Source organism: Cervus canadensis, chromosome 21, assembly GCF_019320065.1.
Source record: "Cervus canadensis isolate Bull #8, Minnesota chromosome 21, ASM1932006v1, whole genome shotgun sequence".
NCBI classification, from domain to species: Eukaryota; Metazoa; Chordata; class Mammalia; order Artiodactyla; family Cervidae; genus Cervus; species Cervus canadensis.
The window spans coordinates 40,120,221-40,146,943 of record NC_057406.1 but is presented as its reverse complement, the minus strand read 5'-3'; the positions used below and the strand labels follow the sequence as shown (position 1 = coordinate 40,146,943).

Below are 26,723 nucleotides of genomic sequence, written 5' to 3'. Positions count from 1 at the left end.
CACTCTCCAGTCCTCTAAACGTCACTCTCCAGTCCCTAAAACACGCCCTTTGACGGTCATGGTTTCTGTATCTAAGAGGGTCTCCGGTGCGCATCCACTAACGCTGGGCCCAGCATGGAATGCACCCCTGTAGTAACAGCGGCCACGCGCAGAGCCGCGAGGTTCCAGGGGGTCTAGGAGAGGTCCGGCGCCTGGCTAGCCCACCAGGGAAACCGCCCGAGCCGCGCCGGAGGGACTGCAGAATGACAACTCCCGCAGTCCTTCTCAGAGCCCAAGACTTCTCTCTAGTTTATCACACTGTCGCTCCGGCGCAGCGTGCAGGGTTCCGCCCCGAGGGGGCTACGCCATCCCTCTGTAGTCGCGAGCGCGCCGGCGCCTGGTCACCGGAAGAGGCGGGTGACGTCACGAGGGACTACGCGTCGCGCTGGAGGCGGGAGTTGACAGACGGTCTCTGGCTGAATCTCCGCGGCCCCGGGACCGCGGAAGAGGCTCCGAAGGGCGGCCGCGATGCCCAGCCCCCAGCGGGTCAGTCAGCTCCTGGATCTGTGAGTCCGCCCCGGCCCGCCTTCCTCTCGCCCCGCCCCGGCACAGCCCGCGCCCGCCACCCCTCAGGGCACCCCATCCCCGCCCCCTTCCTGCCTTCCATCGAGGAGGTCCACAGGCTGTTTCTGCTCCTGGGTTCGTGATTTGTCCTGTCCTGGCTGAGGACAATCGTGCCAAGTGGGCTGCCCGGCAGGCTTGCCCCTCTGACCCCCGATAGGTGTCCGAACTCAGCCTTGACAGCTCCTCGCCCAGGCGATTCCTGGCAGTGGCCTGTCTCTGACGGGAGCTAAAGCCGTAGTAAAATAAAACAAAACACTGGATGGGGCTCTCAAAAGCCTTCAGCAGAGTTACAGCCAGTTACTGTGATGGGGGTAGTTATTGATTCTTTGACACAGCGCTTAAATCCCTGATTGCGCTTGCTGGGTTCAGCTCCCGCGTCTGCCGTTCTCCAGCTGTATGACTATGGGAGAGTAGCTTAACCTTACTGTGCCCGAGTTATTGATCTACAAAATTAGTATAATAACAGTACCTATCTCATGGCGTTATGTGCTGTGCTTAGTCGCTCGGTCGTGTCTGACTCTACGACCACACGGACTGTAGCCAGCCAGGCTCCTCTGTCCATAGGGATTTTCCATGCCTGTGAAATATTCATATCAAGTTAAGCTCTCTGCAATTTCTTTTAATACTAAGTAGTCTTCTAAGGATTTAAGTGTGTTAAATTTATGCCTCCCGGTAACGCTATGGCCTGTAACTGCCTAGTATTAAAAGAAATTGCAGAAAGCTTAACTTGATATGAATATTTTATAGGCATGTCATTATAGGATGGCTTATAAAGTGAGCATAAGGAAGTTCTTTAACCTTTGCAATGGTTTATGACATTAGGAGTTTACAGATGGTAGGAGATTGGTTAAAATTGATTACTTTAGGCTATTTTAGGAAGACGATTTAAGTTGATTGTCAGAGGCATTTACAGGAAATAAGTTTCACTTATGTTCATGATATAAACTAGATTTGGTTTTGGTTATGTGACTTAACTGGTTTGGTCACCTTGAGGGATTTTTCAAGCCTGGTCTCGATTTATTTTATTTTAAAAAAATCCCCGACTTTCAGTCATTCTCTCAGCAAGCTGAGAGTGAACCAATATAGTGTTACTCTCACTACTCCTTCAATGTAGGCCCTGGGATGAATGGTCTTGTAGTTGCCCTTACCAGCAGTTGCAGAGTCACCCTGGACACTGGCAGTAGGATCTTTTTGTTCTTCCAGTTGTCTAACACTAATGGATAACATTTGATGTGTGAGTAGCCACTGAAGACATTTAGAACTCTAGAGAGGATACACTGCATTAAGGAGGCTAATATGATGACTATCAGGAGAATAACAGCCAAGTATTGAAAAGGATTCTCCAGAGCAGAGATTTCCAACTAAATAATCAAGAGAAGCATGTGTGTGTTAAGTCACCTAAGTCATATCCGATTCTTTGCGAGCCTATGGACTGTAGCCTGCCAGGGTCCACTGTACATGGGATTCTCCAGGCAAGAATACTGGAATGGGTTGGCATTTCCTTTTGCAGGAGATCTTCCTGATTCAGGGATTGAACCCGTGTTTCAGAAGTGTTGCCTGTTTGATAAAAGATTGGCATCTAGTCTTTCGGATCTTTTTTTTTAACCAGTTATGCTGTTAACGAATCACAAGTCCGTGTGCCCAGTGAGGCGCATTAATACTAAAACATTAGAGTTTGAAACAGAGATTTATTACAGATTCATACAAGGAGATAGGTGGTTCATGCCCTAAGAAACCCGAAGTTACTGAAAGCTTTCAGCAAGCCCCTTTAAAAGTAAAAGGTGAGAGTTAAAGGCCTCAGCCCGCGGTGCGCGGCCTCTTCCTGTCTGTGCCTGGTCGGCGCGTGGTCTACGACGAACGATCGAGATGCCTAGGCTGTGCCTTCAGGATGACGGAGTGATTTTTTTTTTTTTTTTTTAAAAAGTAAAAGGTGAGGGAGGGGCGTGGTTAGTTGTTACAAACTTCTTGTGTAAGATCCTTTGCTCTTGAGGTCAGGTCATGGTCAGGTAACAACACTCCTGTAAATCTCTACCAAATGAATGTTATTCTGTGTCTTGACAAGAAAGGGCAAGGTCCCAAGGCATAACTTTTACCCTCCAAGAGCCCAGTCCTGGCTAATAGGAGGCAGATCTCAGTTGGCAGCTCTCTCAGGGCCAGGTTCCCACATCCTGCCCAAATGTCATCTCTGAGGGAGCCAGGCACCCAATCCAACTGGCCCTCAGTCTCCTCAAGCCACCCAGATGGGGAGACCAGGTTCAAGGCCTGGGCCAAGGCTAGTGGAGGGCCTTAGTAAGGGCTCTGGAGCCCTATAGAAGAACATAGTTCTTAGCGTGTTCCCTGGGCGCTCCAGCTCACCCGCTGGGCCAACGCTGAGTGAGCGGGAAGGCCTCCAGGAGAAGGCTTAAATCTACCTCTTACCTCACTCTCCACCTAATGACCACCACACCAATGACCCTTGGGTAAATCACTTCCCTAATGGTCCCTCACTGACAGTTACTTGTGGGCAGGGCCCACTGAGGCACTGAGCAATGACTGTGCAAGACCTGTTGCCTAGTAACAGGGTGCAGAGTAGTGAGGCACAGCAACGGCTGCCTGCTAAGGGCTGTGCTCATCTTGCTCTCTCATAATAGTACATACACCTCCATCTTGGGTAGTCAGGGTGTCTAAGGCTATGCAGTTGTCTAAAATAACTCTGGCTAAACAATTTCTAGAGTCTTGCTGTGATTATAGAGATTTCGCAGAGGATAAGGTCTCCCCTAGTGAGATTTAAGTGCAGTTTTTTGTTGGTGTCTTTTCCAATAAACTGAGTTTCTAGGTTTTAATATATGAGGCATTGTCTTGTTTTAGAAGCAAACCACAGAAAGCTTTATGGACCTGGTGGAAATAAGCCTTTCAATATTACATTAGTGTCTTATAGTACTGAACTTTGTCATGGTTACTTAGGATGGGATTAACATGAAGATGCCTTATTTTAGGAGGAAGTGTGATAGGTAAGCTTCCATGTAAGTAAGCTTTTATATGGTGTAAGCAATCAGTTATTTAATAAGTATTGCTATGGAAACAAAAGAAAGGCAAAGATTAAAGATTAGTTGGAACAAAGTATAAATGCAGTTGTTGAGTCTAGAGAGCAGCCAGTCAAGAAAATTTGGGGAGCTGAGCTTAGATTTTTAGATGGTGGAATGAAGATGGCAGTTTTAAACTGATAGATTTTCCTGGTTTGCAGTTTGAATGTCAGTGATGATGTCATCAGGTGTTCTGCTGAGGTCTCAGTGGCCTATATAGAAGTAAGTATGAAGGTTGGTTTTTTGTCTGTACCTGATCCATTGTGGTGAATTCTCTGAAGTCTATATCAAGACCTATAGCTTTATCTTGTAGGGTTTGAGGAAAAGAACAGTTTTAGTTTTAATTTCAAGTCAGAATGGTGGGAGAAAATTGAAAATATTTGTTTGGAGAGTTGTAGCCAGATGTTAGAGAAAACCATAAGAGTTCAGGATCCAGTCTAGTTTACAGTTAGAAACAAAACCCCAAAGAAAATAAGCAGGACTAGAATTTGATTATGGGTATGCCAAAAATTTCTGTTTAAACATACTTTTTCTCTCTATAGTCATTTTTACCAAAGATAATCATAGTAAGTAATTTGTTTGTAAAATAAGTCTAATCTCTTTAAACTTGACTTGTTATTTACAGAAGTACAGCAAGAATAGATTTTATGTGCATTCTCAAATATGATATTCCAATCAAAGCTTTGGTAATATCCAAGGGCCTTTATTGACTCTATAGAGTAAACTTTAGGGACTTCTCTGGTGGTCCAGTGGTTAAGAATCCACCTTCCAATATAGTGGACCCAGATCCGATCCCTGGTCAGGAACTAAGATCCCACAGGCCCTAGGGCCAATAAGCCCCCATGTACCACAGCTGCAGAGCCCGCTATCTCTGGAGCCTGTGTGGCAACAAACGATCCCTCATGCAACAACTAAGACCCGTCACAGCCAAAAATGAACAAACAAATATATATATATTTTAAAGTCAACTGTAGATACTTAAAACTGACTTAACAAGGAAACTCAGGTTACATCTTTAAAAGCCTCTTTATGCTAAGAAGCCAAGTCAAGGACTTAGCAGTTATGTCCTATTACAGGGAGAACAAATTCTTATTGAATTTATGCAAATATCTATTGCCATGAAAATAGGAATACTCAATAACAGGGTTTTTTAAAATTTGTTTTAATTCTGAAGGAATCAGATAAGGAGAAAAAGAAAAATGTTTCATTTTTGTTTACAAAAGTATACCAAATTGTTTTAGGTTTAGATAACTTAGAAGGAGAGGGAAAAAAAGATTTTTAAATCTGGAAAACAAGCATTAAGAACCAACAGTGTTTCAAGGAAAGTCATAAAAGTTAGTTATTTTGATCAGTTCATTTGGTTCCTTGGAATTAAACTTTATTTTCCCTAATCTTGGGTTAGCAGTTTTATGAATTAAGCAGTTTCTCCATTAGAGTTCTAGAAATTCTTACTCAGTTTACTGTTGTGATCTTAAAGTTATTAGAAAGCTATATTCTAGAGTACTTGTCAGGGTCCTTTCTGTGAATCTCCACAAAGACAAAGCATTCTGGGCTATAGTTGATTGTAAATACTTTCTGAGAAGAATTGAGAGTAGAACAATAACTCTCTGTGAATGACAAAAGACTTAAAAATAGCCATGGTTAAAGATCTGATGAGAGTTCCCTGTTAAAAAAATGATGAAATTGTCAGATAAATTCAGCTATTTCTATGACAAACGATATTTTAAGATGACTGATAATATTATACTAGGATGTGTCAGATTTCTAAGAATTTCATGCAATTTCTGGAACACATATTAATGACATATTGCTGTTGTTCAGTCACTCAGTTGTGTCCGACTCTTTGCAACCCATGGACTGTAGCACACCAGGCTTCCCTGAAGTCCATCAGCAATTCCCAGAGCTTGTTCAAACTCATATCCATCGAGTCGGTGATGCCATCCAACCATCTCATCCTCTGTTGTCCCCTTCTCCTCCCGCCTTCAATCTTTCCCAGCATCAGGGTCTTTTCCAGTGAGTTGGCTCTCTGCATCAGGTGGCCAAAGTATTGGAGCTTCAGCTTCAGCATCAGTCCTTATAATGAGTAATCAGGATTCGTTTCCTTTAGGATTGACTGGTTTGATCTCCTTGCAGTCCAAGGGATTCTCATGAGTCTTCTCCAACACCACAGTTGAAAAGCATCAATTCTTCTGCGCTCAGCCTTCTTTATGGTCCAACTCTCACATGCCATACAGGACTACTGGAAAAACCATAGCTTTGGCTAGATGGACCTTTGTTGGCAAAGTAATGTCTCTGCTTTTGATTATGCTGTCTAGGTTGGTCTTAGCTTTTCTTCCAAGGAGCAAGCGTCTTTTAATTTTATGGCTGCAGTCATCATCTGCAGTGATTTTGGAACCCAAGAAAATAAAGTCTGTCACTGTTTCCATTGTTTCCCCATCTACTTGCCATGAAGTGATGGGACCAGATGCCTTGATCTTAGTTTTTTGAACATTGAGTTTTAAGCCAACTTTTTCACTCTCCTCTTTTATTTTCATCAAGAGGCTCTTTAGAGAACCCCATGAACCCCACGAACAGTATGAAAATTCAGACAAAAATTAGTGTAAATAAATAATTTTTAAAAATAAAGCCAAAAAGCCTTACCTCTTGTAATGTTGCAAAGGTTCAGTTTTCCTAACTAATTACATACCTGATAAAGATAACATGAAGCATAGGAAATTATTTTGCTAAGACACAGAATCTTTAGTTTCTAGATAGATTACACAAAAGGTAAAGAAAAACCTTTTATAATATTAAGAGCAGACAAGTAATCTAAAACTTTTTAACACGGGGGGCAGGGAACCTCTAATTTGTATCAGTTTATTACTGAGCTCATTTTAAAAACCCTTATAAATAAATCTATTTATGTTTAGCTAAATTTGACCTTTTAACATAAAATTTATAAACAAGCAACTTTCTGTATTCATTTAGACTTTGTATTAGTCCTTTTTTTCATTTTGGAATAATCAGTAATTTTACTTTACAAAGTTACTGTATATAATTACTCCCTTTCTTTCCATAACAAAAACACAACCTATATTCTTTACATATTCTTCCCTGATAGCTCAGTTGGTAAAGAATGCACCTGTGATGGGGAGACCCCAGTTCAATTCCTGGGTCAGGAAGATCCCCTGGAGAAGGGAGAGGCTACCCACTCCAGGATTTTGGGGCTTCCCTGGTGGCTCCATTGGTAAAGAATCCACCTGCAGTGCAGGAGACCTGGGTTTGATTCCTTGGTCAGGAAGATCCGCTGGAGAAGGAAGCAGCTACCCACTCCAGTTTTCTGGCTCGAAGAATTCCATGGACAGAGGAGCCTGGCAGGCCAACATCAGTGGGGTTTCAACGAGTTGGACACAACTGATCGTTTTCATATAGAAATACATCCCATTTCTCCCTCATACCTTGTATACAAAGTTGTTTTCTTTCATTTTTGTTTCTAGTATTTATTTTTATATATTGATTATTAAATTTAACTTTTATTAACATTTATTTTCCAGTGGAAACTCAGAAGCATGCAGTTGTTGAACTGTCATATAGCAGCATCCTGTAGTAGATTAGCAAATTCATGAATACATAATTACAAAACATACTTTTAGAGACATGTTTTTTTACAGTACAACTTTTTCTCACAGTTTCTTTGAGAAATAATTGACATGCAGCACTGTGTAAGTTTGAAATATACTGCATAATGACTTGACTGACATATACAGTTAAGTTCAGTGAACATCCATCATCTTATATAGATACAAAATAAAATAGAAAAAAAGAAGGTTTTTCTCATGATGAGAACTCTTAGGAATTATTCTCATAACAACTTTTATACGTGACATACAGTGTTAACTGTATTTGTCATGTTGTGCATTCCATCCCTAGCACCTATTTATCCTATAACTGCAAGTTTGTATCTTTTAATGCCTTCATCCAATTCCCCCAGCCTCTGGTAATCACAAATCTGATATCTTTCTATGAATTTGTTTTTTGTTTTTAAAGTATAATTGTCCTACAACACTATATTAGTTCCTGTTATACACAATAGTGATTCAATATTTCTACACATTTCAAAGTAATAATCGCAATAAACCTAGTTACATGATCTCACCATATAAAGATATTTTATAGTTATTGATTGTATTCTATACACTGTATATTTCATACCCATGACTCATTTATTTTGCAACTAGAAGTTTGTACCTCTTAATCCCCCTCATCTATTTTTTCCTCACCCCATCCCCTCCCCTCTGGCAGCCATCTGTTTGTTCTCTATATCTGTAGCTATATCTGTTTTGTTATGTTCAGTTTTGTTTTTTAGATTTCACATATAAGTGAAAGTACATAGTATTTGTCTTTCTCTGTCTGACTTATCTCACTTAAGCATCATGCCTTCTAGGCCCATTTATATTGTTGCAAATGGCTATATTTCATTCTTTTTAATGGCTGAGTAATATTCCATTTTGCAATATATTTCACATTATCATCTCTTGATGGGTGCTTAGGTTGCATCCATATCTTTATTATAAGTAATGCTGCATTGAATATAGTATAGTATATATCTTTTAAAATTAGTTTTTGTTTTCTAAAGATAAATACTTAGGAGTGGAATTGCTGGATCATATGGTGGTTCTATTTTTAATATTTTGAGGAATCTCCATACTGTTTTCCATAGTTGCTGCACCAATTTACATTCTCATCAGCAGTGCACATGACTTCCGTTTTCTTCACATCTTTGTCAGCACTTGTTACTTCTCTTTTTGATAATGCCCATTCTAACAGGTGTGAGTTGATATCTCATGGTTTTGATTTGTATTTCCTTGATGATTAGTGAAGCAATCGTCTCTTCACATGCCTCTTGGCCACCTGTGTGTCTTCTTTGGAAATAATCCATTCTGGTCCTCTGCTCATTTTTTAAGTTGTTTGTTTTTTAATGTTGAGATGTATGAATTCTTTGTATATTTTGGATGTTAACCCCTTATCAGATATATTGTTTGCAAATATCTTTATATTCACTAGGTGGCCTTTTGTTTTGTTGATAGTTTCCTTCACTTTGCAAAACCTTTTTAGTTTAATTTAGTCTCATTTGTTTATGTTTGCTTTTGTTTCCCTTGCCTGAGGAGACATAACCCTACAAGTATTGCTAGGACCAGTGTCAGAGAGCTTAACTACTTATGTTTTATTCTAGAATTCTTATGGTTTCAGGCCTTTCATTGAAGTCTTTAATCCAGTTTGAGTTTATTTTTATATATGGTATGAGAAAATGTTCTGATTTTACTTCTTTAAATGTAACTGTTCAATTTTCCCAGCAACGATTATTGAAGAGAATCTTTTCCTCACTGTATATTCTTGCCCCTATGTCATAGTTTAACTGACCAAAAATGTTTATTTCTGGACTTTATCTTCTGCTCCATTTAACCTAATGTGTCTGTTTTTGTGCCAGTACAATACTGTTTTGATTTCTGTAGATTTGTAGTACAGTGTGAAATCAGGAAGCATGATACTTCCATCTGTGTCCTTCTTACTCAAGATTGTTTTGGCTGTTGGGGGGTCTTTTGTGTTTCCATACAAATTGTCAGATTATTTTTTCTAGTTCTCTGAAAAATGCCAGTGGTGTTTTGATAGGGATTGCATAGAATCTATAGATGGCCTTGAGTAGTATGATCATTGCAACAATATTAATTCTTTCAGTTCATGAACACAGTGTATCTTTTCATCTATTTGTATCATCTTCAATTTCTTTCATCAGTGCTTTATAGTTTTCTGAGTACTGATCTTTTACCTCCTTAGTTATATTTATTCCTAGGTACTTTATTCTTTTTGATGTAGTTGAACATGGGATTGTTTTTTTAATTCCTCTGTCTGATAGTTCATTGTTAATATACAGAAATGCAACAGATTTCTGTATATTTTATCCTGCAAGTTTACTGAATTCATTGATCAATTATGGTTTTTTAGATGGTGGTTTTTGGATTTTCTATGTGTAGTATCATGTCATCTGCAAACAGTGATGGTTTTAATTCTTCCTTTCTTATCTTGATTCCTTTTATTTGTTTTTCTTTTCTGATTGCTGTGGCTTACAATACTATGTTGACTAGAATTGGTGAGGGTGGGTATCTTTGTCTTGTTCCTTGTCTTAGAGGAAATGCCTTCAACTTTTCACTGGTATGATGTTAGATGTAGGCTTGACATATATGGCCTTTATTATGTTAAGGTACATTACTTCTATACCAACTTTGTTGAGAGTTTTTATCATAACTAGATGTTGAATTTTGTCAAAAGTTTTTCTACATCTATTGAGATGATGATATTTTTCTTCAATATGTTAATGTGGTATAATACATTGATTTCTTTGTGGATATTGAACTATTCAAGGATGAGATTGATTCATTCCATCCCTGGAATAAACCCCCCTTGATCATAGTATATGACTCTTTTAATGTACTATTGAATTCAGCTTGCTAATATTTTGATGAGGATTTTCACGTTTATGTTCATCGGTGATATTGGCCTGTAATTTTCTTTTTTGTGATATCTTTCTCTGGTTTGGGTATCAGATTGATGATATTCACTCACAGAATGAGTTTGGACGTGTTCCTTGGTCTGCAATTTTTTTGGATTAATTTGGGAAGGACAGCTGTTAACTTTTTTCCTAAATGTTTGGTAGAATTCACTTATAAAGCCATCTGGTCCTGAAGTTTTGTTTGTTGGGAGATTTTTAAATTACTGATTCAATTTAATTCAAATTCATAACTGGCCTGTCCATATTTTCTATAGTGTAATTTTTTAATCTGCAAGAGGCGTGTTTATTACTAAACCTCAGTAGGAACTTCTTTGGTTGTCCAGTGGTTAAGAACCAGCCTCCCAGTGCAGGGGACTCGAGTTCAATCCCTGGTTGGGAAACTAAGAGTCCACGTGCTGCAGGGCAATTAATTCTGCATGCCACAACTATTGAGCCCGCATACCACAACTAGAGAGAAGCCCTCATACTACAATGAAGAGCCTTTGTGCCACAAGCAAGATCCCAAGTATTGCAACTAAGATCCAACATAACTAAAAATAAAATAATAATAATAAATATTTTTTTAAAAATTAAAAAATAAGCAATTGTAAAAATTAAAAAGCCAAAAGTAGGTAAAAATTAATGTTTCAGTATATTATCATATTTAGAAGCGGTCTAGAAAAGCTATGCTAGGTAATGAGTATCCATCATTTAATTTAACTTAGTATAGATTTTTATCTTACATCTATTTAATCTACTTGTTTTTAATAAATATACTTGGCCTTAAACATTAAACAACTAATAATCATCTTATATTGTTTTTCTTGCTGACAAATCTTGTAGCATAGAAATAGCACAAACTTCTTTGACTATTAAACCTAGGTAGACATGGTTGTGTGTTCACATTATATTTAATATCGAGAACCCTGAGGACAAGCCTGTTTTATTAAAGCAACACATTTAAGTTGGCTTTTATTTAGTAAAGTTTATTCCAGATTATTCAAACTTGAAAAACATGTGGGTTAGTCTCTATAATTTATATAAGTGCTTATTTTCCTTTAAGAAGATTAAATAGAGCTCTTTAAAAATTTTCATATAACATACATGAATTTGTGTATAATGCATCTATATGCATAAATAGACACAGAGATCATATAACTTTCATTTTAAAATTTTAGCCATGCGTCAGGTACAATAATATAAAGCTTAAAAAAATTTTTTTTTAAATAGCTGAATCCAAATTGTTTCTGACAGATGGAATAAATTAAGGTTACCTGCTTATGGCCAGAGTTTGTTTTACCAAAATTTTTCTGTTTGTGTGCCATAAGGATTCTTTTAGGGAAGCTATTTTTGGTGTCATTTTGTTTTTTAGAAGTTTTTGCCTACCACTGTCTCTGAAAAGTTTGGGATATTCTTTTTTTAAGGATGTCACTAAGGTAGGCTGTTATATCTAAATTAAAGATTCCCCAAAGTGGCCACTGCAAATCCAGTTATCCTTCATAGAGTTCACTCATTTTTTCAAAAAGTCTCAAAATCTTGGTCTGTGATTTGGACCAGGTAGAACCCATCTTCACCTTAGATTCTCTAGGACATCTTAACTCTGAGGGGTCCTGTTTTTGAAAGCTGTTCTGAAACCAGGGGATTACTCCTCCCCACCCCGCACTTTTTGAATAGAGTCAGGTACTTACCAAAAAGTTTCAGCAACAATTCTTAGTAAAATTGGAGAGCTCAACACAAAAGGGAGTGATGCTTGGATCCAAGAGAGATTTACCATGAAACTCCATGGTCAATGAGAAAATAGTGAGCATAATGAACTCTATTAGTACTGGTGCTTGTTTACTCACCAGGCTCTTGACTAATCAGGGGTTGTCTATAGGTCTCACTTCTGACACCAAAAACTGTCAAAAGAAAATAAAGAGAGATTTATTTGTTATGAATATTTTTTTGAATGAAGAAGAAGCTATCCATGAACAGAGACTTCAAACTGAAAGTGGTTAGAAGTTCAGAGTTATGTAGTTACAGGATGTTTATAAAGCAAGAATGAGGAAGTCATTTAATATTTACAATGATTGGTTATTACAGTGGAAGTTTACAGATGACAAGAATTTGGTTAAAAATGTTTATCTTATACTGTTTTGGAAGATGATATGTTTTGCCTATTGTTATCAAAAGCAAATACAAGAAATAGCCTAAGTTAGCTTTTGCTTAAGTTCATGAAATAATCTAAAGTTTCACTTATGTAGCATAACTGGTTTTGTTTTCTTGGAGGATTTTCAAGCTTAGATTCCATTTTATTTTAATACTAGCAAGTAATATATACTACTGAATGCTAGTTATTGTTATTATTAATTATTTCACACCAGAAATTGTGCTGGAAATTGCAGTTATAAAGGCAGTTGTTTATCTCCAGGAACTTTCACTCTATTAATATTGCCACAAAAAAAGACTGAGAAGAACAATTGCTTTAATCTACCAAATGCCTTCTAAAAGAATAAGATTTGGCATTTATGTTATATCTCATAAACTTCTGACCCTCAATCCACAATCACTTTTCATAAAAGAGAAATCTGTTGATTCTCCTTTATGTAGACTCAGACTTGTATAGAGTCCTGAATAAAGTATCTTGGTTTAATTCTTGGCATAGTTTTTATACTTCATCCGAACAGAATATCTTTTCTGTCAGTAAAGACAGAGTGGTTCAGCATCTGAGAAAGCTGAGCAGCCATGGCACCTCAAAGGGTTCTTGGGGTACTTCAGAGGTTTCCCAAGGCCCATGGAGGCCGCAGAGGTCTTCTCCACCCACCGACACCTCAACCTTTGTCCATGGCGTCAGCCTCAGGCTTCACAAAAGTGAAAAAAAGCCAAGAGTAAGACAAAACCTGTACAAATAAATCCACAAGTCAAAACAGCTGCAGTCAAATTCAAGGAAAGCAAAGAACTTGATAAGCAAAAGTTACCAGAAAGATGGCGGAGTAGAAAGACGTGCACTCATCTTCTCCTATGAGAACTCCAAAGTTGCAACTAATAGCTGGATAACCATTGACAGGAGAATGTTGGATCCCACCAAAAAAAGATACCGCATGTCCAAGGGCAAAGGATAAGCCCCGACAAGACAGTAGGAGGGGTGAAATTGTGTTTTGAATCAAACCCCATACCCACCAGAGAATCTCGGAGGGCTCAAACAAAACATTATGCACACCAGGACCCAGGGACCCCACAAGAGATTGAGCCAGACCTGCCTTTCAGTGTTTGTCTCCTGTGGGGGCATGGATCAGCAGTGGCCTGCTGTGAGGACAGGGACTCTGGCTGCAGCAGACCTGGGAGGGGTGGCGTGTAAGCCCCACCATAGACCCACTGAGCAGAACAATTATACCAAAGAATTTCTCGCGCTGTTGCAAAAGTTCTAGGGCCACAACATATTTCCCAACCTGGGGATCCAGTAAAAGGACTGAGAACCCCTAGGGAATTTCACTTTGAAGGCCAGTGGGATTTGATTACAGAACTTCCATAGGACTGGGGCAACACTCTTGGAGGGCACAAACAAAACCTGTGTGCACCAGGACCCAGAAGAAAGGAGCAGTGACCCCAATAAAGACTGAGCCAAACTTCCCTGTGAGTGTCCAGGAGTCTCTGGGGGAGGCGTGGATCGACAGTGGCCGGCCATGGGGTAAGGAGCACTAAATACAACAGTCCTGGCATAAGCCCTTTTGAAGAAGGTCACCAACCCCATACCACAGTTTGGCCTAAGACCAAACTACAGGGAGGAAACACAGCTCCACCCATCAACAGAAAATTGGATTAAAGATTTATTGAGCATGGGCCATCAGAGCAAGACCCATATTCCCCCACAGCCAGGCCCTCCCATCAGGAAGCTTCACAAGCCTCTTATCTTTGTCCTTCAGAGGGCAGACAGAATGGAAACCACAATTACAGAAAACTAAGCAAACTGATCACTTGGATCACAGTCCTGTCTAACTCAGTGAAACGGAGCCATGATGTGTAGGGCCACCCAAGACAGATGGGTCATGGTGGAGAATTCTGACAAGACATAGTCCACTGGAAAAGGGGATGGCAAACTACTTCAGTATTCTTGCCTTGAGAACCCCATGAACAGTATGAAAAGGCAAAAAGATATGACATGGAAAGATGAACTCCCCAGGTCAGTAGGTGCCCAATATGCTACTGGAGAAGAGTGGAGAAATAGCTCCAGAAAGAATGAAGAGGCTGAGGCAAGGTGAAAACAATGCCCAGTTTACACAATTATATGTGGAAGTGGCAAATAGATTCAAGAGATTAGATCTGGTAGACAGAGTGCCTAAAGAACTATGGACAGAAGTTTGTATGATTGTACCAGAGGCTGTGATCAAAACCACCCCCAAGAAAAAGAAATGCAAAAAGGCAAAATGGTTGTCTGAGAAGTCCTTACAAATAGCTGGGAAAAGAAGAGAATTGAAAGACAAAGGAGAAGAGGAAAGATATATCCATTTGAATGCAGAGTTTCAAAGAATAGCAAGGAGATTAAGGAAGCCTTCTTAAGTGATCAATACAAAGAAATAGAGGAAAACAATAGAATGGGAAAGACTGGAGATCTCTTCAAGAAAATTAGATAAATCAAGGGAACATTTCATGCAACGATGGGCACAATAAAGGAGAGAAACGGCAAGGACTTAACAGAAACAGAACATATTAAAAAGAAGTGGCAAAAATACACAGAACTATACAAAAACAGATCTTCATGACCCAGATAACCACGATGGTGTGGTCTCTAACCTAGAGCCAGACATCCTGAAGTGCAAAGTCAAGAGGGCCTTAGGAAGCATTACTACCAGTGGAGGTGATAAAATTCCAGCTGAACTATTTCAAATCCTAAAAGATGATGCTGCACTTAATATGCCAACAAATATTGATTAATCAGCAATGGCCATAAGACTGGAAAAGGTCAGTTTTCATTCTAATCCCAAAGGAAGGCAATGCCAAAGAATGTTCAAACGACTGCACGATTGCACTCATCTCACACACTAGCAAAGTAATGCTCAAAATTCTCCATGCTAGGCTTCAGCAGTACATGAACTGAGAACTTCCAGATGTTCAAGCTGGATTTAGGAAAGTCAGAGGAAGCAGAGATCAAATTGCCAACATCCATTTCGTCATAGAAAAAGCAAGAGAATTCTAGAACATCTACTTCTGCTTCATTGACTATGCTAAAGCCTTTGGCTGTGTGGATCACAGCAAACTGTGGAAAATTCTTCAAGTGATAGGAATATCAGACCACCTTATCTGCCTCCTGATAAATCTGTATGCAGGTCAAGAAGCAACAATTAGAACCAGACATGGAACAATGGACTGATCCCAATTGGGAAAGGAGTATGTCAAGCCTGTATATTGTCACTTTGCTTATTTAACTTCTATGCAGAGTGTATCATGTGAAATGCTGGACTGGATGAAACACAAGCTGAGATCAGGATTGCTGGGAGAAATAACAATAACCTCAGATGTGCAGATGATATCACCCTTATGGCAAAAAGTGAAGAGGAACTAAAGAGCCTCTTGATGAAAGTGAAAGGAGAGTGAAAAAACTGGCTTAAAACTCAGCATTCAGAAAACTAAGATCATGGCATCTGGTCCTATCACTTTATGGCAAATAGATAGGGAAACAGTGGAAACAATGACAGACTTTATTGTCTTGATCTCCGAAATCACTGCAGACGGTGATTGCAGCCATGAAATGAAAAGACGCTTGCTCCTTGGGAGAAAAGCTGTGACCAACCTAGACAGCATATTAAAAAGCGGAGACATTCCTTTACTGACAAAGGTCAGTGTATTCTAAACTATGGTTTTCCCAGTAATCATGTATGGATGTGAGAGTTGGACTATAAAGAAAGTTGAGTGCTGAAGAATTGATGCTTTTGAACTGTGGTGTTGGAGAAGACTCTTGAGAGTCTCTTGGACAACAAAGAGATCAAACCAGTCAATCCTAAAGGAACTCAGGCCTGAATATTCATTGGAAGGACTGATGCTGAAGCTGAAGCTCCAATACTTTGGCCACCTGATGCAAAGAACAATGAGCCATCATTGGAAAAGATGCTGATGCTCAGAAAGATAAAGGCAGGATGAGAGAGGATGAGATGATTGGATGGCATCACCGACTCGATGGACATGAGTTTGATCAAGCTCTGGGAGTTGGTGAAGGACAGGGAAGCATGGCATGCTGCAGTCTATGGGATCATTAATAGTTGGATATGACTTAGTGGCTAAACTGAACTGAACTGAAAGACACAGTAAGTTAAGAGTAGAAGTTAGGAAAACAGACTACCAGGGTTCAATACATACATGTAACATCTACTAGTTATACAGTCTTATGCAAATGATATAACTTGTTTGGGTTTCAGTTTTCTCATCTGTAAATGAAAGATCATGGTAATATTGTCTGCCTTATTGAACTGCTATGAAGATTAAATCCAGGACATGTAAATTCCATGAAATAGTGGTTGGCACATAGTAAGTATTCATTTATATTAGTTATTAATCTTATTTCATACCTACCATGGAACGCAGTGTAACAAGGACTTTGTTACCTAAGGCCTGACCTTTCTTTCCTAAGATGTGGCTTAATTCCTATCTCTTAGTTCTGAACTGTATTCTAAGGTTCCTTGAGGGTTCCATGCAAATGATCCTCTGAACCTCTGTGGGCAGAATCAAGTCTTCTGTCTCTTTGTACCCATAGTTTTTTATTTTTAGGAGTTAGTATTCAGGTAAGCACCCTCTTCCAATAACACAAGAGATGACTGTACTCGTGGCCAATGTGTAGATGGTCACCAGATGATCAATACCAAAATCAGATTAATTATATTCTTTGTAGTCAAAGATGGAGAAGCTATATACAGTCAGCAAAAACAAGACCAGGAGTTGACTGTGGATCAGATCATGAACTCCTTATTGCACAATTCAGACTTAAATTGAAGAAAGTAGGGAAAACCACTAGACCATTCAGGTATGACCTAAATAAATCCCTTAAGATTATACAGTGGAAGTGACTGACAGATGCAAGGGATTAGATCTGATTGAGTGCCAGAGGAACTATGGATGGAGGTTCCTAACATTGTACAGGAGGTGGCCACCAGAACCACCCCCCAAAAAGAAATGCAAGAAGGCAAAGTGGTTGTCTGAGGAGGCCTTAGAAATAGCTGAGAAAAGAAGAGAAGTGAAAGGCAAAGGAAAAAAGGAAAGATATACCCAACTGAATGCAGAGTTCCAGAGTATAGCAAGGATAGATAAGAAAGCCTTATTAAGTGAACAATGAATGCAAAGAAATAGAGGAAAACACTAGAATGGGGAAGACTAGAGATCTCTTCAAGAAAATCAGAGATACCAAGGGAATCTTTCATGCAAAGATGGGCACAGTAAAGGAGAGAAACAGCAAGGACCTCACAGAAGCAGAAGAGATTAAGAAGAGGTGCAAGAATACACAGAAGAACTATACAAAAAAGGTCTTAATGACGTGAATAACCACAATGGAGTGGTCACTACCTACAACCAGACATCCTGGAGTATGAAGTCAAGTGGGCTTTAGGAAGCATTACTACAATCAAAGCTAGTGGGGGTGATGGAATTCCAGCTGAGCTATTTCAATTCCTGAAAGATGATGCTGTGAAAGTGCTGCACTCAATATGCCAGCAAATACGGGAAAAACTCATCAGTGGCCACAGGACTGGAATAGGTCAGTTTTCATTCCAATTTCAAAGAAAGGCAATGCCAAAGAATGTTTAAACTACGCCACAGTTACATTCATTTCACATGCTAGCAAGGCAGTGCTCAAAATCCTTCAAACTAGGCTTCAACAGCATGTGAACTGAGAACTTCCAGATGTACAGGCTATATTTAGAAAAGGCAGAGGAACCAGAGATCAAATTACCAAACACCTGCTGGATCATAGAAAAAGCAAGAGAGTTCCAGAGAAACATTTACTTCTGCTTCACTGACTACACTAAAACCTTTGACTCTGTGGATCACAACAAACTGTGGAAAATTCTTAAAGAGATGAAATACCAGACCACCTTACCTGCCTCCAAGAAACCTGTTATGCAGGACAAGAAACAACAGCTAGAACTGGACATGGAACAACAGATTGTTTCAAAATTGGCAAATGAGTATGTCAAGGCTGTAGTCACTCTGCTCATTTAACTTATGTGGAGAGCACATCATTGAAATGCCAAGCTGGATGAAGCACAAGTTGGAATCAAGATTTCGGGAAGAAATATCAGTAACCTCAGATATGCAGATGACACCACCCTAATGGCAGAAAGTGAAGAACTAAAGAATCTCTTGATGAAAGAGGAGAGTGAAAAAGCTTGCTTAAAACTCAACATTCAAAAAACTAAGATCATGGCATCCAGTCCCATTTTGCATACAGGCTAAGTTGCTTCAGTCATGTCTGACTCTTTGTGACCCTATGGACTGTAGCCTATTGGGGTCCTTTGTCCACCTGATTCTCCAGGCAAGAATACTGGAGTAGGTTGCTGTACCCTCCTTCTGGGGATCTTCCCCAGCCAAGGATGGAACCCACATCTCTTGTAGCTCCTGCATTGCAGGTGGATTCTTTACCACTGAGCCACCAGGGAAGCCCCCAATCACGTCACTTCAGGGCAGATAGATGGGAAAACAGTGGAAGCAGTGACAGAGTGTACTTTCTTGGGCTCCAAAATCACTGCAGACAGTGACTGCAGCCATGAAATTAAAAGATGCTTGCTCCTTGGAAGAAAAGCTATGACAAACATAGACAGCATCTTAAAAAGCAGAGACACCACTTTGCTGACAAATGTCCATATAGTCAAAGCTATGATTTTTCCCATATTCATGTATGGGTGTGAGAGTTAGACCATAAAGAAGGCTGAGCACCAAAAAATTGATGCTGTAGAACTGTGGTGCTGGGGAAGACCCTTGAGAGTGCCTTTGACAACAAGGTCATCAAACCAGTCACTCCTAAAGGAAATCAACCCTAAGTATTCATTGGAAGGACTGTTGCTGAAGCTGAAGCTTCAATACTTTGGCTTCCTGATGCAAAGAGCTGACTCAAAAAAAAAAAAAAGAGCTGACTCATTCAGAAAGACCCTCATGCTGGCAAAGATTGAAGGCAAAAGGAGAAGGGTTGGTCAGTAGAGGATAAGATGATTAGATAGCATCACTGACTCAGTGAACATGAGTTTGAGCAAACTCCAGGAGATAGTGAAGGGCAGGGAAACCTGGCGTGCTGCAGTCCACGGCGTTGCAAAGAATCAGACACAACTGAGTGACTGAACAGCAACAAATTCAGTTAAGCATGCATTTAAAAACACACGTGGCGTATGAACCACTATGCCAATGATTGTTGGGAATAACTAGCATGAAAGAGGTATAGTCTCATGGGACTAGCACAAGTATATAAATAACTATAATATAGGTGGAGTAATGACAAAAAGAGGGATTAACAAATGGAAGTACATTCAAGACGAAGTAATAAAAACAAAGTCTGACAAACAGAAAAGTTAGAAATATGTGAGAAGACAGAAAGTAGTATTTCTGTCTGGCTGGAAAATACAATATTAATAGTAGAATAGTAAGACATAAAACCAGGTAATTAGGAGCAGAATGTTGGCCACCAGAATGAAATGAGTGTTTAATTATGTAGCAATGGGAAGTTATTGAAGGTTTCAGAACCATGCTGGGAGCAAAGAGTCGAATTAGGGAGCATAAGGATAAGAATAAGGAGACAGGAAACTGTTTTAAAATTTTGGAAAGGGGTAGAGAGAGCCCAAACCAAGAGACATATATATGATGGTCATTATAAAATTTATTCCGGTAGAAGAGAATTGGAATGCCCATCACTGGGAGAGGTGCCATGAAGTAGTATGCAGTTGCTAGGAGAGTAAAGAATAGATGTATATACGTTCACTTGGATGGAACTTGAAAACATAGTGCTTAGTGAAAAAAAATGAAAAGAGAACATATGAAGAAAAATTATCTAAAACTTTGATTTAAAACAAAAAGACTGACTCTGTGACCTTCATTGTCATATTGGAGTGTTGTCTCCCATGTTAAGGCCCATATTTTCGGATAATATTTTCTAACTTTTTGGGGTCAAAATATGTTCAGACTAGTTATTCAGCAAGCTACTTCTGGGGTTACCTTGGTTTTTTTTACCTTCTAACAAGGTAGGGAACTTGTTATCTGCTATCGAGAATAGCAGCCAACTGTTTCTAAGTGCGCTGTTTAGTCCAGAGGAATGGGTCTTCTCCATGATGTAAACTGCTTGGTTTACATCCTTGCATAAGTTCCTAATATCCTCACTGGGCCAGCATTTTAATAGCACTGCCTTTGGCTCTGAGATATGGTGAGCAGTTTTGAATAAAGGGAACAAAGAAAGGCAGAAGTTAAAAATTACTCCGAAGTTTTTAACTTTGTTGACCAGGAATATGGTGATATAATTAGATAATTATGGAGGAGTGCTTTATCAGGAAAATTAACCAGAACATCCAGTTGAAATAACAAATAGGCAGTTAGAAATATAATTTTTAAGAATTTTAATTCGATTTATTTAAACTAAAAAAAGCCCACCAGTTCACCTATTTCTCCCCAACCCCTAGCCCCAGCCTCCACCTCCAAGAGCCACCAGTTTATTTTCTGCATCTATGAACTTTTGTTTGGGTTTTCTGTTTTGTTTTTATACTCCACAAATAAGAGAAGTCGTGGTATCTGGCTTTCTCCGTCTGACATCTTACTTACCATAATGCTCTCTAGGTCTATCCATGTTGTTGCAAATGGCAAGATATAATTCTTTTTTACGGCTGAGTGATATTCTATTGTACATATGCCACATATTTCTTTATACATTTATTCATTGATGGACACTTAGGTTATTTCCATATCTTAATATTGTAAATAATGTTGCAATGAACATGGTAGTGCAGATACCTTTCAAATTATTATTTTCATTTTCTATGCATCAGTTCAGTTCAGTCACTCAGTCATGTCCGACTCTTTGTGACCCCATGGACTGCAGCACACCAGGCTTCCCTGTCCATCACCAACTCCCAGAGCTTGCTCAAACTCATGTCCATCGAGTCAGTGATGCCATCCAACCATCTCATCCTCTGTCGTCCCCTTCTCCTCCTGCTTTCAGTCTTTCCCAGCATCAGGGTCTTTTCCAGTGAGCCATTCTTCTCATCAGGTGGCCAAAGTATTGGAGTTTCAGCTTCAGCATCAGTCCTTCCAATGAATATTCAGGTTGATTTCCTTTAAGATTGACTGGTTTGATCTCCTTGCAGTCTTTGCATAAATAAATATTTCTTTGCATAAATACCTAAAAGTAGAATTCCTTCCTGGATCATATGGTAGTTCTATTTTTAATTTTTTGAGGAACTTCTATACTCTTTTCCACAGTGCCTGCATCAATTTACATTCCCGCTAACAGTGCACAAGGCTTCCACTTCTTTACATCCTCTCTAATACTTGTTATTTCTTGTCTTTTTGATAGTAGCCATTCTGGCAGGTATGAGGTGCTATCTCATTGTGATTTTGATTTGCATTTCCTTGATGATTATTGATGTTGAGCATCTTTTCATGTATTGGTGGCCATCTGTGTGTCTTCTTTGAAAAAATATGTTTTAACTTGAAAGAGGTATCAAGGATTAAGCCTAAGATTAGGAATAAACTCCTTATAGATGGTAGGTGAAGCCATGGTTAAGTTTAAAGAAGAGGATATAGAGAGAAGAAAAGGAGGCCAAAAGCCAAATTTTATGCAGCACTTACATTAAAAGCAGGCATTTTGCCTGCAGTCATTTCTTTGTTAGATTAATTCACCATATAACTGATTGGCTAAATATTAATAAGTTTTAACTATAAAGCTTAGGGCAATTTATTGGATGAGAAATCTCTCTCTCCTCCCATCTCCCACCCCACCCCGCTTTTTACAGCTTTTGCAGCTTTATTAAGTTTTAGCTGACTGCTTTTTATTTTTGTCTTGAGGATTGAGACCACCTGTGTTAAGCTTAGGGATTAAGAACTAAAATTATTTTATGTCAATATAGCTTTTTTCTCCAGGAAATTTTTGCCATCAGTTGTTTATGAGGATAAACATTTTGATTGGTATGGCAAACATTATGTTTATTAGGATAGATTTTTCAAAAGGCTTACTTTAAGACCCCATGTCCATCAGTGTTAAACTATTATGTCACAAATTTTGCTTAATCCTATCCCATTCCCTATCTGGGATGGGGAGAACCTTCTTAAACCACTCAAGCTTACATCCCCAAATCCTGAATGTATTCTTCTCTAGCTTTCCCCTGAGCGCTTCCCTGATAGCTCAGTTGATGAAGAATCTGCCTGCAATGCAAGAGACCCCAGTTTGATAGCTTTTCCTTGTTAGCTTTCCCCTATTGAAACATTATCAAAACCCTGTTAAACCCTCATTGCAGTTAATTTAATAAACTTGCTATGTTTGACAGACTTTTTGGATGGTCTTTGTGAGCCATTTAATAGTTCTCCTAGCAACATTTTAAGAAATATTTCATTTGTTTCTGTCCCAGATCTCTGCTAGTGCTGCTGGAGGGAACTGGAACAGAAAAAGGAAACCATTTACCATGTGGAATGCATGGCACAGCCTGAGTTCAGAGAAGAGGCAAAAAACAAAATGAAAAAGACCAAGAGAAATAGAGGGGGGAGAAAAGGGTACTATTATGGAAAAAATTAAAAATATAGATGAATTGTGTATAAAGGAAAATATAAGAGGAGTGATGATGGAATTTGGTTTTTCTCTTCTTCAAACTAATGTTTTTAACTTGGTCTTGTTTCATGAATGTTGGTAGAAGATTTGGGTCTTGGGTCAGAGATACCAAGAACTTTATTATTCATTGCACAGCAAGCAGCATGAGCCTTAGCATGCATATGTCACTTCCCCTTGACCTCCAAGACACACAGCAGCAACATAGAAGGTCAAGACAGATGCCTACCCAAAGGATGGGTTGTGTTACAGGAGAGAAACTCTGAATTTGGAAATTCTGCATCTTATAGCAAGCAGTAATAACCTCTTTGTCCTGGAGGGAGACATTACTTTATCCCACAGGTTGCTCATTGTAAAGAGAACCTTGAGAGAGGCCCAGATAGAGTATCAGGGTTTTGTTTTCTTGTCATTCTCAGCAAGACAGGCAGGGCCATGAAAAACTCACAGGGTAGTGCCCTTCCCAACATTTCACCTTTTTGCCCGACCACCTTGGCATCTGACAGATTATCACATGGGCATGACACTTCTTTATCACGCTGATTAATTGGCAGAGGCTATGGCCAAATGTATTTAATTTATGGCGTATAGAAATCAATTAAGGCTATTAATATTGCTCTCAAAAGGAGGATGAGCCAACCAGCAATATTGACTTCAGCTATGCCTCTAGAATCCCAGACTCAAGCAACTGGGATTAATCGCAGGGGAGACCAGTAGGTCTTATTTCAGACAACCAAGACAGCATAAGCCCAGGACAGTCTCCATTATGACCTGCACAAGGACATTTAGTTTTCCTGTTAATTTTGGTGCTATTATCAGTAATGACAGGAACAATAGATGGGCCAAAAAAGAAGTCCAACTGAGAGATAGTCCATGGCCTAGTCTGTACATAGAAACATATAAAATTGATTTGGATCACCATGACATTGTTTTGTTTTTATCACATGGGAAAACATCTCTGAGTAGTTGCAGCCTTGATTGTTACACATAAAATAGCCCAAGATCACTTGAACATCAGGGGAAACCTGTGTTTATTTCTGTCATATCGAAACAAGATTGTGTTGGTCCATGTTTTCATACCCTTATAAAGAGAGGCTAGGCAAAGCAGAATAATTCAGGGTCTTCCATACTCACATGAATTTTTCTGTAATCATAGCACAAACACAATGATGAGAAATCTAGCAGTAGGTCGGATTGTCAGCTGCAGCTACTACTTGCCCCAGGTGGACCATATTAATTGTTTTGCCAAGGTGCAGTGCTGAGTCTACAGGATGCTGCTGCTGCTGCTAAGTCACTTCATTTGTGTCCGACCCTGTACGACCCCATAGATGGCAGCCCACCAGGCTCCCCTGTCCCTGGGATTCTCCAGGCAAGAACACTGGAGTGGGTTGCCATTGCCTTCTCCAATGCATGAAAGTGAAAAGTAAAAGTGAAGTTGTTCAGTCGTGTCCGACTCTTAGTGACCCCATGGACTGCAGCCAACCAGGCTCCTCCGTCCATGGGACTCTCCAGGCAAGAGTACTGGAGTGGGCTGCCATTGCCTTCTCCCTAGAGGATGAATGGAACATGAATTTCTTCCCTTCCTTAAGTACTTCCCAGAATCTAAAGTGTTCCTTCCCCAGGTTCTGGAGTTATTGCTATCCTTATGATCACAAAATTGGTGTGCCCCTTACCAGTACACATGCTATCACTTTTTTCCAATCATCTCCTACTCAGCAGAGGTCAAGTGCAGAAGGGATAAGAGTATTTTTACAAAAGTAAAAGAAGATCCATTATATTTCCCACCATGATGGGCATGGGCTACTGCAGGGAGACTTAGTAAGCAGTTTATTCAACCAAATGGTCATTATTTTCATAGGACAGAGGTTGGCAAACTTTTCCTGTAAACGGCCAAAGAGAAATATTTTCAGCTCTGTAGGAGAGCTTTTGTAGAGCAAAAGCAACCATAGATAATATATAATAAACTCTCATGGCTATGATTCAGTAAAACTTTATTTATGAAAATAAGCAAAAGATCAGGCTCAACCCATGGGTTATAGTTTGCTGATCTATATCTAGACTCTAGTGACTCTGATCTAGTATCAGTTCAGTCTAAAAGGAGAAACCAAGTGACTAAAACCAGATTAAGTTTGAATTTCATAAGCTCCTTTTTGGCCGGGTTGCCACTCAGGTGTACCAACTAGGCTGGCTTGGGGTGGCTGTTAGAGAAAAGAAAAATACATCATGTTCAGGAAATGTCAGAGTAAAATTCTATTTCTTTTTTGAGAGTGACTAATAAATATTAGTTAAGGTAATTAGCTAAGGTAATACTGGCTGTTATTTATAACCAATAAACTCCAAGGGTTTAGCAATGTCACACACAATATGCTTATTTCTCATTCATGTAAATACCCAGCGTGGATAGTCTTAGTTGGCTGATGGCTTTCCTCCACATGGTAATTCAGGGTCCCAGGCATCTCACATCTTGTAACTATACTATCATCAAGGACCTCAGAGTGTTCTCCATCTAGCTGCTAGTATTAGAGGGTCTCCTCACTGCAGATGGTGATTGCAGCAATGGAATTAAAGCACGCTTACTCCTTGGAAGGAAAGTTATGACCAACCTAGACAGCATATTAAAAAGCAGAGACATTACTTTGCCAACAAAGGTCTGTCTAGTCAAGGCTATTGTTTTTCCAGTGGTCATGTATGGATGTGAGAGTTGGACTATAAAGAAAGCTGAGCACCAAAGAATTGATGCTTTTGAACTGTGGTGTTGGAGAAGACTCTTGAGAGTCCCTTGGACTGCAAGGAGATCTAACCAGTCCATCCCTAAAGGAGATCAATCCTGGGTGTTCATTGGAAGGACTGATGTTGAAGCTGAAACTCCAATACTTTGGCCACCTGATGTGAAGAGCTGACTCATTGGAAAAGACCCTGATTCTGGGAAAGATTGAGGGCAGGAGGAGAAGGGGACGACAGAGGATGAGATGGTTGGATGGCATCACTGACTCAATAGACATGGGTTTGGGTGGACTCCGGGAATTGGTGATGGACAGGGAGGTCTGACGTGCTGTGGTTCATGGGGTTGCAAAGAGTCGGACACGACTGAGCAACTGAACTGAACTGAACTGCAGAGGCAAGGGGAGGCTCTGGCCAATTGTGAGAACAAAGACATTGGAAGCAGCCGTTCTGAGAAGTACTCATCATTGTGAGCCCTCCCAGAAGCCACTGTTAGCCCCACCAAACAGCCTATAAAAAGTAGAATTCTAAAATTTCAATATAGGTCAAGATAACCCCTATCGTCCTGATCTTTGTCTAGAAGGTGGCCAAGAAGATGTGAACTCTTTCAGTGGATGCTCACATTTAGTGACCAAACTATCTCATTAAAATGTGTGAAGCAGGTAGAGTTAGAAATCTCTCTAGTTGGCTTTTTTAAAAACTCCATTTATCTCTTACTGAAACCAACAGCTCAAAGATGATAAAGGATATGAAGTGTCCATCAAATACCTTGACTATTGGTCCAGTATTGTGTCGACCTTTGCATTAAAAGATATCACACAGTCTGACGGAATATGGTCTAAAAGGCCAAAAACATAATACATTTTATGTTATGGTCATTGTGGCTGGAGTTGGTTGATCAGATTGGAACAGTGACACCATAAACTGAAAAGATATCAACAAGAGGCATCAGTGGAGACGCCAAGACAAGTGGTCAAAGGCTCAGTATAGTCAGCTTGTCAGGAGTGAGAGGGCCTATTTCACTTGGAGACAAACATGTTAACTTTGGAAAAGAGGCACA

The 26,723-nt window shown here is 39.6% G+C and overlaps 1 protein-coding gene across 4 annotated transcripts in view; it reads left to right on the top strand.

Moving 5' to 3' along the window:
* Positions 1-377: 377 nt before the first annotated feature.
* Positions 378-26,723, top strand: part of AMN1 (antagonist of mitotic exit network 1 homolog) — a 77,975-nt gene continuing 51,629 nt past the window's right edge. The window contains exons 1-2 of one of the 4 annotated variants that reach the window (XM_043440814.1): positions 395-545; positions 3,827-3,887. Coding sequence is in view for 1 of the 4 variants with exons in the window: in XM_043440812.1 (XP_043296747.1) it covers positions 508-545 (38 nt within the window). In the remaining 3 variants the exon portion in view is untranslated. Of the gene's footprint in view, positions 546-3,826; positions 3,888-26,723 lie in introns of all 4 variants that reach the window. The other 3 variants (XM_043440815.1, XM_043440812.1, XM_043440813.1) reach the window with 3 other exon arrangements.